Source organism: Schistocerca gregaria, chromosome 3 (assembly GCF_023897955.1).
Source record: "Schistocerca gregaria isolate iqSchGreg1 chromosome 3, iqSchGreg1.2, whole genome shotgun sequence".
NCBI classification, from domain to species: Eukaryota; Metazoa; Arthropoda; class Insecta; order Orthoptera; family Acrididae; genus Schistocerca; species Schistocerca gregaria.
This window is the reverse complement of record NC_064922.1, coordinates 306,520,384-306,534,046: the sequence shown is the minus strand read 5'-3', so window position 1 is coordinate 306,534,046 and position 13,663 is coordinate 306,520,384. Positions and strand designations below refer to the sequence as shown.

Sequence of the window (13,663 nt, the reverse complement as noted above, 5' to 3'; positions counted from 1 at the left end):
ATGGCAATGCAGACACCCTTTCTCATCTTCCAATTGGCCCAGACTCTGATTTTGATTCACCTGGTGCATTTTGTTGCCAAAGCATTGCACAGGACTCTGAATTGCTGGACACTACCCTTGCACTACAGAAAAATTGCACAGGCCACAGAAGCAGACCCTGACCTCAAGATTTTGTTGCATTACATTCACATATCTTGGCCTCGTTCATTGAACAGTATCCAAAACTCAGTTGTGCACCAATACTTTGCACGACGGCATAACTTTCAGTTCAACAGGGTGTGATTCTAGTTCAAAATGTCAGTGAACAATCATGTGTGCCTATTCCCAAAGTGTTGCAAAAGAATGTGTTGCAATTGATGCACCAAGGACATTGGGGAATTGTTTGCTCCAAACAGTTAGCGCGACGGCACTGTACTTGGCAGGGCACAGACACCCACAATTAACAGATGACATCACAGTGTCACACATGCAAGGAAAACAAATCCACTCCACCACAGATATTCTCAGCTTGGCCTAAGACTCAATTGCCATGGCAACGAGTGCACACTGACTCAGGCAATGGACCACAGTTCACTTCATGTGATTTTGAACAGTTTTGTGAATGAAATGGCATTTGTCATCTGACAGGTGCTCTGTTACAACCACAGTCCAACTGAGAAGCAGAATACTTTGTGCGCAGTTTAAGCAACAGATGGCCAAGCTTCGCACCACCCACTCACAGGAAAAGGCACCGCAACTCTTCCTTGCCACCTACCGTTTCCACCCATGAGACAGACCATCATCAGCAGACCTTCTGCATGGCTGCTGCCACTGAGCGCTGTTACAGTTGCTGCATACAATGCAGCATCCAGCGCCGGCAATGGTTCGCAAGTATCGCTTTGCGCTGCATGATCTTTTTCTTTTCAGGGTTTATGGCAGTTGTGGGCACTGGGAAAGAGGTAAGATCCAGGAATGTATTGGTTCTTTTATGTACTTGATTGCAGGTGCAATGTTTACAACACTGCTACCAGAACCAAATTCATGCATGTCATTTGCCCAGTGATTCTGCTGCTTCTCTTCCCTAAGATTCATGGCCTCATGGGACTGTGCGGCCTTTGAGGCCACTCACTTGTGCCAGAGGAGTGGATGGACGATGTGCCCTCGCCCCTGCCATCCTCGCTCTCTGACCCAATGGACCTAGACCCGTTATTTCCACTGCCATCGCCGTCATCATCCCAGGACATGCCTTCAGGCCTGGACATGTGTCATGGCAGCAGTTTTCCGGAGGATGTTCCTGTTGCCTCACGAGCCAGATAGCTTGGTATGGTTGGGAGTATGCCATCTTCCGAAGTCACAGTTCCCTGCTTCTCTCTACATCCAGTATCCTGCTTCTCTCCCAGTTGTCGTACACATCCACCCTACATGGCAACAGTGCGGCTTTTTTCAGGGGGAGGGATGTGTTCGTGTAAGCTATGGCCAGCACACTGGTTGGCAAAGATGTAGCAAGAAGATTGATAGCAGGTGCTGGATCAACAGTGTCTATCAGGAAGGCCAAAGGCAGACTCGCAAGCAACATGCCACCAATGTGCAGTCTCAGTCACTAGCTCAGCTGCTCAGTCACTGATGCACTAACTCACACTCCAAGTTCGCAACTGTCAGTACACTGGACCAGTGTAGTGTTTATAGCAGGACTTGTATTTCACCAGCAGTGTGGCTAACATGGACTATGATTAGAAGAGCCCATACCACAACATATGGACACTCTTAAAAATAAGTGGATTCCTGTTAACGTAAATAAAGAACCCTGTCAATATATGTGTGTAGTTGTGTTGTAGAAAGAGGACACCAGCCACCAAACAACATCCTCTCCCTTGATCCCTTTGGGACAAGACTCAACAGTGTAGATGAGGACACTACAGTGGTGACAAGGATACAACACTATTTATGGGGAAATTTGCTATTTGGAAATGATTATTAAACACTCTAAGGTTTTTGTTGAAGCATGACAAAGTTGCAGGTATAAAATTTTAGATTGTCCATCTCTCAGTTATAAAGGAAACCATAACGCCCTGACTGATTCAAACATATCAATAATTTGAAAGAGTGTAGAGAGCACAAAATCAAAGCACAGAAAAATCCCCAGATGGTTTACAACATATAGGAGAAAGGTCTAAGCTCAACTGGGAGGAAGGGCTAAGCTCAACTGCTTATAACAAAAGGAGAATGATCAAACTACTGTAAGACACTACACACAGATAATAGACAACATTTTAAAAAAATATTAATATTCGGGGGACAGGAAACAATAGGCCTATGAAACTGATAGCAACATATGCAGACAAAATTGTAGCAAAAACAATGAAAATGGGGTAGGTTCCTGGACATGGAAATCTACATAGTGAATGCCTAAAAGCTATTTAAATTGCACATGAAACTATTCAGTAAGTACCCATCAAGAACAAATGGATGGAAACATGGACAAGAAATACTGCACAAAGGTATACTACTCCACAACAGAGCATGAATTTTTTGGTAACACTGGGGGAAAAAACTACAAATTTTCGCAAAAGCCGAATGGAGAAGCAATTTCAAAGGAAAAAGAGCAGATAGGTTTCCAAAGTAAATGATTAGAAAGTATCTTGATCGATCTTGGGAAGCCCACCTGGTTTTTGTACACCTCCAAAGGCATTTATGACACTGCCCTTTCAGTGGATTGTGATATGCAATGCAATGTAGTAGCATAAATTTCCAGCCCTTGAAAGCTGTATGAAACATGAACCCAAAGATTTCTGCAAGTATTAGATTGGGAAGACTGCAGTGAACCTATAAAAACCACTAAGAAATTAAGACAAGGATACTGTATGATTCAAACACTCTTATGTATGTTCCATATACCATGTCCAACTGGAGAAGGAAATGCCACGACATGGGAAAACCTGATGGAGAAAGCACTATCCACAGCATACAGCTTGTTGAATATCAGGTGATCCTAACAGCTGATGAAGATTTGATTTGATCTACACAGGAAGACAAAACAACCGAGGTCTTAGCCTGTTGATGCCTGCACTGAAACTCGGTTTATTGGAAAGAGTGGGAAAAAAGGAGGCAGGAACTGGAACATGAAAGTCCAATTCCACTGGAAGGCAGGGGCTACAAGTGGTGGATCGCAAAGATCAACAAATCTGATTAAATATGACAGCAGTTGTAACAAACTTGCCTGAATAAATTTAACCCTACACTGGAAGCAGTGCTAGTACTCCACCAAACACGGGGGAGATATGGCAATATCTTCAGTTAACCTGCAGCAACTTGAAAAAAAAAAGTGCTGCACAAAAAACTTCAATTTCTATCCACAACAGTCAGTAACCATTGAGAGATCAAATTATATGAAATCTTGCCAGTTCTCAAGAGTTGTCTGTAAGTGATCATTTTTATTGGAGTTATGTAAAGTCTCTGAGGTATACTGACATACTAAAACTGCAGTTATATCACATCACAACTAAAATTTCATATACTAGTGTTATGAAAAGGTCAGACTATTATTTACCAAAGAGAGGAAGCATAGAGTCATATACAGAGAAAACAAAAAAATGCCAAATTTCTGGCTTTCGAGCAAAAAAATCCTTCTTCAGAAACAGAACACACACACACACACACACACACACACACACACACACACACACACACACACACACAAATAAATAAAAAAGCACGAGACTCACACACAAATGGCTACTGTTTACGGGGGGTTCTGTCAAAACTGAGTGGCCATAGACAGTAGCAGTGTGTGTGTGTGTGTGTGTGTGTGTGTGTGTGTGTGTGTGTGTTTTCTGTTGCTGAAGAAGGACTATTTCATCTGAAAGCTGAAGTTTAGCAGTCTTTTCATTATGTCTGTCTACAACACAAAGCCTCCTCTATCTGTTGAGGAGCAAACTATCCTATTTAATGAAAATAATCAATTTTTGAAAATATAATGTAATTGGGTAGATACAAAATCTATTCATCAAGCAGTAGCAGAAGGTGTTGCCAGCATACATTCTCTGCCTGCGCTCATTCATTCTAACTGATAACTTAGAGGTAGCCATGCTGATGTGAAAGGCCAAACAGTGTTTACATAACAGCTGGTACATGAAGTGTTTCATTTCACAGGTGGCTCTCTCTTTGATAGTATAAGTTTTGCTAGTTACAGGGCTGGTACTAGTGGTGGTAGGAGGGTGAATAAGGCAAGTCTTATGGCAGGGATGGCCACAGGTGTAGGAGCCACACAATGGAGAAATGGGTATTGAAGGAGAATAGGGTTTGACAAGGATACTGTGGAGATTGGGAGGGTGACAAAAAGCCATTCTAGGTGTGGTAGACAAAATGGAAGACAGAATGAACCTCATATCAGGGCACGATTGTAGGAAATCTTAGCCTTGTCGAAGCAGATGATAATACACTGAAGACCAGGATAATACTGATGGACAATACTGAGCCGGCCGCAGTGGTCTCGCGGTTCTAGGCGCGCAGTCTGGAACCGTGCGACTGCTACGGTCGCAGGTTCGAATCCTGCCTCGGGCTTGGATGAGTGTGATGTCCCTAGGTTAGTTAGGTTTAAGTAGTTCTAAGTTCTAGGGGACTGATGACCACAGAAGTTGAGTCCCATAGTGCTCAGAGCCATTTTGAACATGGACAATACTGAGTCTGAATGACAATACTGACCTGCTCTATGCACCCTTTTATCACCACCTATACAAGTTCTGTAACGGGCAAAACATACTATTAACAAGAGAGCCACCTGTGGAATGACGCATGCCATGTACCAGGTGTTATGTAAACACTGTTTGGCCTATTACACTGGCGTGATTACCACTAAGTTATCAGTTAGGATGAATGGGAATAAGCAGGGGGCATATATTGCCAACACAAAATATCTTGCTCTAGAGCATGCGCTAACATGACAGTCATGACCTCAGTGCCTGTTTCATCTAACACGCCATCTGGATTCTTCCGCCAAGACCCCAGTTTCTCAGAACTCAGCAGGTGGGAACTAGCGCTACAACATGTCCTTGCTTCTTGCCACCCACCTGACATCAGTTTACAATAATTTCTTCTGTCTCAGCATTTCTTCACAATAACTACTCCTTTCTTCATTCTGTTTCAGTTTTCTGCACCTTTGATTTTCTTACCTGTCTATTTTTGCTGTATCCCTCACACCTCTGTCACATACATTGTACTTAGCTTTTCACTCTTATTAACTCGTGCTCTATATTTGAGCAGTAATCTCTATCTTCCATATTACCCTGACCTGGGGTTCTTGGCGATTTTTCCAAAACTCTCCCAATTTCCTAAACATCACTAGTCCATTCCCATCACCCCTCTTCCTTTTCCTTCAACCCTTCTGACAAAAAAAAAAAAGGAACCTCTGTAACCACTGGCTTCAAAAACTTGTTAATTTCAATACCTTTATATGTGTGTTCTTCTGCCACCACTTGGTCAGTAGTTTTTTTTCCCCTGTGCAATTACATTAAATCTATCCTATTCATACTGTTGTTATTCCATCTTGGACTTTCCATTGTTTAAAGGTTCAAATAATGATGATACACCATATCACAAGAAAAAACAACTTTGTAATAATCATGTAGAACATCTGAAAAATGTATCATGAAGCCAATTTGCAACTAACAGAAAATTAAGAATATATGTCCACCATTCTGAAAATAAAATCATATCTGTCTTGGATTTCATAGTTTCAAAATTTTAAAATTTTCACATCCCTGTTGCTCACTCCTAAACACTTCTACTTAAAGTTGAAGGAATAACAGTAGCTTACCTTATACACAAATCAGCCAACACATTGATGACATTTACTTTTACTATTATATCATCTGTCTCACGTAACACACACCCCAAAAGGGATACTACATCCTTGGCAAACAGATCATTTTGAAGGCTCATCTTACCAAGTGTAATTACAGCCATGGCCTGCAGTGGAGTATTTTCCAGTGGCACTGTAAAATTATTCATGTTTTATTACACTTCACAGACATAAAAACACAGAGAAAATATTAAACTTACACTTTTTTATCTTTCTTAGCTACAGAGCTCTGATTAGTCTAAGTATAATACACTGGCAATGTTTCAATGCTTCACAACTGCTAAGTATGTCTAGGAATTGGATATATGACCTAATCTCCTTCTATCCACCTCTCTCTGTCCATTATCCTCCTACCCCTCCCCCCTCCCCCCTTAGCACACTATTTGTCCTTTGTCCATAACCTTCTCTTCCCTATATCTGTTGATTTCCTCATCCCTTTCTCTCTGTCCATTTCCTCCTTGTCAACGTGCCCACCCCCCTCCCCGGTCTGTCCATCTCCTCTTCCCTCTTCTCTCTAATCTTGAGTGTTAATTATTGTTTTTGCAAACAAAACCTTGACTGGGAGTTGAATTCACTTAAAAGTGAATGGCAGAATGGTTCTTATCATTGGTGTATGGAACACGAAAGATGCACTCCAGCTGCTCGATCTGTGAGGATAGTAGCTTCAGTAACAGCATTCATCAACATTTCAATTTGTGGATGGATAGGACTGCAATATTTCAGATGAATCAGATCCTGGAGTAGTTTTCTAATCTTAAGCCAAAAAACCACTGAAACCACTTCACTATTTTCTATTAAAACCAACTGTGAGGAAGAAAATAAAACAGCACTTTGTTCTGTATGTACTGTTGTTAAAAATTATGTATAAGGAAAAAGACATTTGAGAGAAACCACTTGTCTAATGGTTTAAATTCCCTGTTATTGTAATTAAAACTGACTATGAAAATGTTAACAAAACTGCACATTTTCACAGTACAGTGTTTTCTTTCTCACAGTTAGCTTTAACAGAAAACCTGCAAATTGTCGTTTATGAAAAAATACATCCTATGTCAGAGTGAACATTTATTAGAGCATCATGTAAAAATTTGAAGTAAATTGGCCAAGCACTTTTGAAATTTTTGCAAACAAAGTTCCCACTTTATACATGACATATATTAGTATATTGTATGCATTAAAAATATATATGGCCAATGTCCGTCCAAACATTTATTAGATTATCATGTAAAAATTTGAAGTAAACTGGTCAAGAACAGTTCAAGATTTGTGCTAAGTTAACCCTTAAAAGTGTTTATTTATATATTATGTATGTAAATTTATATAATAAAAATACTAAGAATATGCAGCCTATGTTGATCCAAAAAGACTATCGTGTAAAAATCTGAAGTAAATCGCTCAAGAATTTTTCAAGATATTTGAGATAGCCTTTCCCTTTTGTATAGTAGATTAAATAGTTATATATCATATATATTAAAAATATGTAACCTATGTCCATCTGAACATTTACTAGAATATCATGTTGTAATTTGAAGTAAATCAGTCAAGAATTGTTCGAGATTTTGGTAACAAAGTTAAACAACGACTTGTCTTTATACAGTAGTATAGGTAACAGAAGACAACTAAATATGATACTCTTTTGGCAATTTTCTTCAGTAATTACATGACTCACAATTTTCATACATTGTTCTTGGATTGCGTCAATGTGATGTCTCAGTTGTTGACAATAAATGTCAACAATGATGATCACATGTTGGGGAAGCAATTTGTAGTAAACCACACTGCTGCTGTTCCACAAAATGCATAACATTATCTTCAGTGGATGCGCATAGGTCTTTATATGGGGAGATGCTGCTTTTTTTTTTGGGGCTCAACCATTCCTTTCTTTTCCTTGCGTTAGCATAAAAACACCATTTCTCATCACCAGTAATGATACAAGACAGGAATGGTTGGTGTTGTTCATGAGTCAACTGATGACAAGCAAGCAGAGATACACAAATAGCCACCTGTTGATTTTTGTGATTTTGGCTTGGAGCATGTGGTACACATACTCTCAATTTTTGAGCCTTACAAAGTGCATGCAAGTAATGGACGATGGTGGAATGATCACAGTTCATCAGATTGGCCTTATTTCAAGTACACTGATGTGGATAACTGAGGATTAAGGGGTTTAAATGATCTTCATCAAACACCAAAATTCTTCTTGACTCTGGAGAGTCACTAATGTAAAAATAATCCTCCTTAAAACGAGAAAATCCTATCCATGTGGTGCTCTGTCCAATGGCATTATCCCCGTACATGATACAAGTGTTTTTGGCTGCCTCCGCTGCTGTAAACCCTCTACTGAACACAAATAGAAGAATAGGTCGGAAATGTTTTGATTTCTCCACTTGGCACTCCATTTCCACAGTTCCGTGCACTACCTCTAAATGACAAATATATGTAAACTCAAATTGCAGTATCATCAATGACTGCATTGTGGCACATAGCATTTCGTGGTCAGGAATCAGACAGCAATGAGCTCATGGTTGATAGGCAGTGGCACCAGCATCACTTAACAGTGCAGGTGCAACCACACCTAAGCCGCTTTGTTGGTAACCCTAACAATGCCAGCCAGCATACATAAAGAGAATAGCAACCTACCGACTACAGGCCAATCATGCCATGCCATGCCACCAAGGGCTCCCCAGTGGCCTCCTACATGCCTGGACTAGTTAAAAGTGCACGTTCCACCATGGATGGCAGTGCAAAATCAGGCTTTAGTCTCACAAAGTGTTTGGACTCATCATTTGTAACTATGTATATATACAGACTTGAATTGGTAGTGTTGTATGATTATGATGGGTACTCAGTGTACAATTCCATCAGACAGTGTTTGTATGCAGAGCTTGAGTGAACTTCAACTGAGAAATTAAACTCGTTTTCCCACTCACACCTCCAGTCTTCATTGTTCCACACTTCCCGGATACAACACAAATAGCAACAGTGAATAACAAATAGAAAATTACAATCAATAAATAAATCCACAGCAACCAAAATGCCAACATGCAAAACAAAAGTGCTACAACCTTGTGCCACCATAATATATTAATGTTGTTCCTGTGTAATGTTGTTACCAGGCCTGGTAAGGTATACTAGGAACATGAACAGCGTCAGGTGCTGAGTGGTCACTGAGAAGAACAAGGAGATACTGCATACTCATATGAGACACTGTTATCAGCACTTGACATTCGAAAGGGTTTCCATAGTGGATCTCCATTTGGCTGGCTGCTCGAATCATATAATATTTACATTCGTGTGACATTCAAATGTGCAGTGGCCTGATGTTGGACTGCTTGGGAATATGAGAGCACGCAACTGTCATCGGAGAGCAAGTAATGGACTCTCTGCAACATTATGAGTCATCCCACACCATTGGTCAGAGACTTGCAGCAGACAAACAAGAAACTTACCATCCCTAGTGTATGCTAACATTAGTATCACAACACTGATGGTTGCATTTGGTGTGATGCCATGCATGGGAAGCAAAGACTGTAGAGGAATGACATCGCATTGTGTTCAGCAGCAAGTCATGTTTCTGCACAACCCCGGATGACCATTGATAGCGAGTATCGCAGTGACCTCAAAAGAAGTACCGCTCTTCAAATATTTTGTAGAGGCAAGTGACATTGAGAGCCATTAGATTGTGGCTGGTAAGAACTGAGGGAACTCTGACGGCACAATGGTATGTCACAGGCACACTTCATCCACATATGTTGCCTCCCGTGCGACAGTATCATGGTTCCATTTTTCAACAGGACAATCCACATCCACACATGGCTTGTGTCTCTATAAACTGTCTGCGTAATGTTGAGGTATTCATGTGGCCAGAAAAAGTATGGATCGACAATTCCTTCTGCTGTGGAAACAACAGCATCTGTTACAACTACTGCAGCAGTAGCAACAACAATGCACAAAACAGTTGGGTTCACTTTTGCGATATGAGTCAGAAAACTGCAAGGATTATCCTGCAAGTCTAATTTTGTACATGCATCTGCAAAAATAAGTTAAGATGAAAGCATTAGCATCTTCAGACTCATCACTCGATATGACTTTACAAATTGCGCAAGTACTTGAAATAGCCACTTCCGCTCAGCATACATTTGAAAACAATGTTGATGTATGTAGATTATCTACTAGCCAATGTTGACAATACACTGATTTCAGACAGTTACCGACACCATCTCTAGAACTTAAGTCCACCAATACTGCATAAAGTGGCCAATAATTTGCCCTGGTCACTGTTGCATTCAGAGAAGCACTAGTACAGATAATTTCACTGTCGTAACCAACATGTGAGACACACAGTCACTCCTCCATATCGTTGCCTTCATGGCTTCATACTGCTACATTACGGAAATCATGTCCAGAGTGTTGTGCGAAACACATGCTACCAGTCTCTTACAACCTGAGGTGCAACACAGGCCACAAATCAGTTCACTTAGTTAGTCTGTGCCTGATCACGTGGCCATCAACAACAGAGCCATCCCAGCAGTAACGAACTCCAACCAGACTGATGAATCAGCTAACCATCAACACTCGGTAGATGGAGATTCAGGTGTACATTTGGGCTGTAGTGTGACTAATCAACTGGCACACACAACAGCACACTCGTGCCCCCAGTCTACAGAAAGCACAGTGGCTTTTGATAATGTGCAGTGGCCAGCAGATATCACTAACAGGACCAAATAAGGTGTCAGTAATTTACAATCAAGTAGCTCTCACACTAACACTGCCAGTAGTTCGTTTATTAGCAGCAATAACACATTTGGACTAGGCACTCGCATATTATTTTGGTTGCAAGTCGACTACAATAACTCCATTTAGTAATCTGGAAATTTTAGTGGTAATCATGAGAAAAGATTTTAAGGCACACATTATGTTAGAATAATCAGTGTAACTACACTTATGCTGAGCATGAGAAACCTCAAGCACAATGTGCTATGCTGTTCAAACCCAGCTACAAGAAAAGCTTGCAGATAATCAGACTCAGGCAGACAATATATATGAAACGAAGTGTTTAATTCCACACACTGTTCGCTGCATTTCAGGTGCACGTTTTCAACTTCTTGCACTTGTGGCATTAAGCCATAATAAAGAACCAAACATGAGATAACATAGTACTGGTACTCCAAGAAAATGTATATCTCAAAAACTACATTGAAAAGCTTAATATCAGGTTGTGGACTACTTCACTGGGAATCTGGACATGTGAATGTGCATTTTAAATATGCACTTTAAATGTGCACATTTTAGTATGGGTCACGAAATTCCGATGCTCTTGGAGTATCGTCTGATGTCTTGTTTCTTTTATGACATAATGTAAGATCTTCTAATGTTTTACATGCACGAACATATGGGCTCCCTACGCCATTGTAGCTGTATAGCAAGTGCGGCGACGTCTGTCATCTGGCGCTCTCTGGCAACTGCAGAAACGAACCTATTTCTAATAGCTTGCGGGAAAATTTTCCAGATGGTGGTTTGATAAGCTTTGCTATGAAAGTAAATTTCATTTAACACAAGTTGAACTATGTGCAAGAATGTACAATGAATTTCTTAAAGCACAGAGTGTTTGCCTCTCATTTAAAAATCAACTCTGATGACGAGCCATTGAGATTCTTTTCGAGCCCAGAAGATCAGACATTTATGTTGTTATTAAAAATTTTACTGGCACATTTGTGTGATATATCTTACACTGAAATACGCGCATAAAAGACCAACATTATATGTGAAAGCTTAGCTTCTCTTGCAGCGTATTAATCTTACAGACCAATATTATATGTGAAAGCTTTGCTTTTCGTGTAGCAACACTATGTATATAATTTAAACCATTAGCTTTTTCTGTTTGTGTGTTCGCACTTCTTAACAGTGATGTTGCTATTGGCTAACTACATCACGTGTCCTCAACTCTGAATACCCACTGTCATCAGCTGGCGAGATCACCTGACATGAGCTATGCCTGGCTCACAAAAACACATCACAAACTCGATTTCAATGCTTCGGAAAGTAACATGCAGTGTTTGGTGGAATTCGAATTTATACTTTCATAATACAAAAATATGCAGCATACATTTTTCTGCTCATGAAAGATCTTTCCAAAATGTGTTTTTCCCCCCTGTGTTTCATTTTCTAAAGCGCCGGGAAATTCTATGCCCGTGTATAAAACCATAACTATTCAAAGGACTGATAAGTTATACAGTTCCTAGAGAAAATATACTGTCAGTTAACAGGGAAAAGGCATGATTTCACCCAGGAGAAAGTGTATTTTTAACCGGGAAACCCCGGGAGGTTCCCCCCCCCCCCCCCCCCCTTGTCCACGTATACACCTTGAAAATGTAGGCTCACCCAACTTTCACAATAAAAAAGCACTTCATCAATGAAATTATTCTACAAAAATCATAAACAGGTATAAAGTAAAGCTACAAATAAAAGTATTATTAAGTTGTGGCCACTTCCACTGAAACTGAGCCTTCCTAAAATGTGGTTCAAGATCATTCGCCCAGTTGGTTTATAAACTAAAATGAATTGGTTTATGCAGTCTGTGAATACAGCCAGTGTTATGGCAACAGCTACTCATGTGTATGGTCATATACCTCCAGGAAAGATACGTCTGATACAAACACATATGAAGCGTAACTGAGCACTTCATGTGCATAATCAAGAAATCAAAGACACTCTCACCAGTGATCAAAGATAATGTACACCCCCTATACAGTTGTCCTGGAGTTATAATCTCATCACCCATTAAATATTCACAGTATCACTACAATTAGAGTAGCTGGCCCCAAACTGATATTATAAAAGACTTACAATTTTTTAATAAGCACTTGGTATCTCATGTAATCTGTTCATTGAATATATTTTCATTTTTCCCAATACGTATCATAATCTCTAACTTTTCCAATTGATCCAATTTGCTACAATTTTATGTATGTGTGATTGCAAAGGATGGCAAGTTTCATGGATTGACTTTTCGAAATTATTAAGGCAAAAAGTGTAATCTTTTTTTATCACTTTTGTAAGATTCCTGTAGAATAACTGAAGGGGTTTACAGAAGAAGAAGCTAACCCAGAAGAATGCATTTTGAGTTACTGCATGTTACAAGTGTAATTAAATTCAAAGACAACAGCAGAAATTGAATAAGAATAATTTGACTGTTAAAGCATCCACACGTCTTGCTCTGTTTACTTGATCTGTGACTTTTATGTATTGTGTCTTCCTTGAAATATATTTGTTCAACTTGAAGTTATAACAATTGGCGACGAGGTAGTGATTTTTCATTTCCATCGTTGACCCACATGTTTCCATGGCTACTTTAGAGCAACTATTGCAAGGTCTCATAGAAAAGCAAACGCTTCTCACAAATGCGATTTGTGATTTCGTCGCAGCATCAAATGCGGGGCGTGTCTTGTTGTTGTCTCTACCTCCTTTTCCTCCTTTAACGAGACTGCAGAAGACTGGTCTGATTACGAAAAACATCTTCAACAGCACTTCTTGGCATTTCATGTCGCAGATGAACAAACATGTAAGTCTCTGTTCCTTTCATTGATTTCACCTCAAATGTGTCAGTTGTTGTCGCAATTGGCTCCTTTGAAACATCCTGCGTCTTTGTCCTTTGCTGAAATGTGCTCACTTCTGTCCGTCTATTTTCAAAAGCAAACGCATGTGGTAGCCTCTCACATTGCCTTTTATCATTGTCAAAAACAACCAAATCAATCATATCGTGCTTGGGCTGCTAAACTTCATCGCCTGAGTAGAAAGTGTCAATTTGTTACTGAAGTTCACAAAGAATCC

The 13,663-nt window shown here is 40.0% G+C and overlaps 1 protein-coding gene across 1 annotated transcript in view; it reads right to left on the bottom strand.

Annotated features, from left to right (window-relative positions):
• LOC126354384 (condensin-2 complex subunit D3-like) overlaps positions 1-13,663 on the bottom strand; it is a 120,665-nt gene that overhangs the window by 42,119 nt on the left and 64,883 nt on the right. Inside the window, exon 7 of the mRNA XM_050003985.1 lies at positions 5,792-5,969. Coding sequence (XP_049859942.1) covers positions 5,792-5,969 — 178 coding nt within the window. The remainder of the gene's footprint in view (positions 1-5,791; positions 5,970-13,663) is intronic.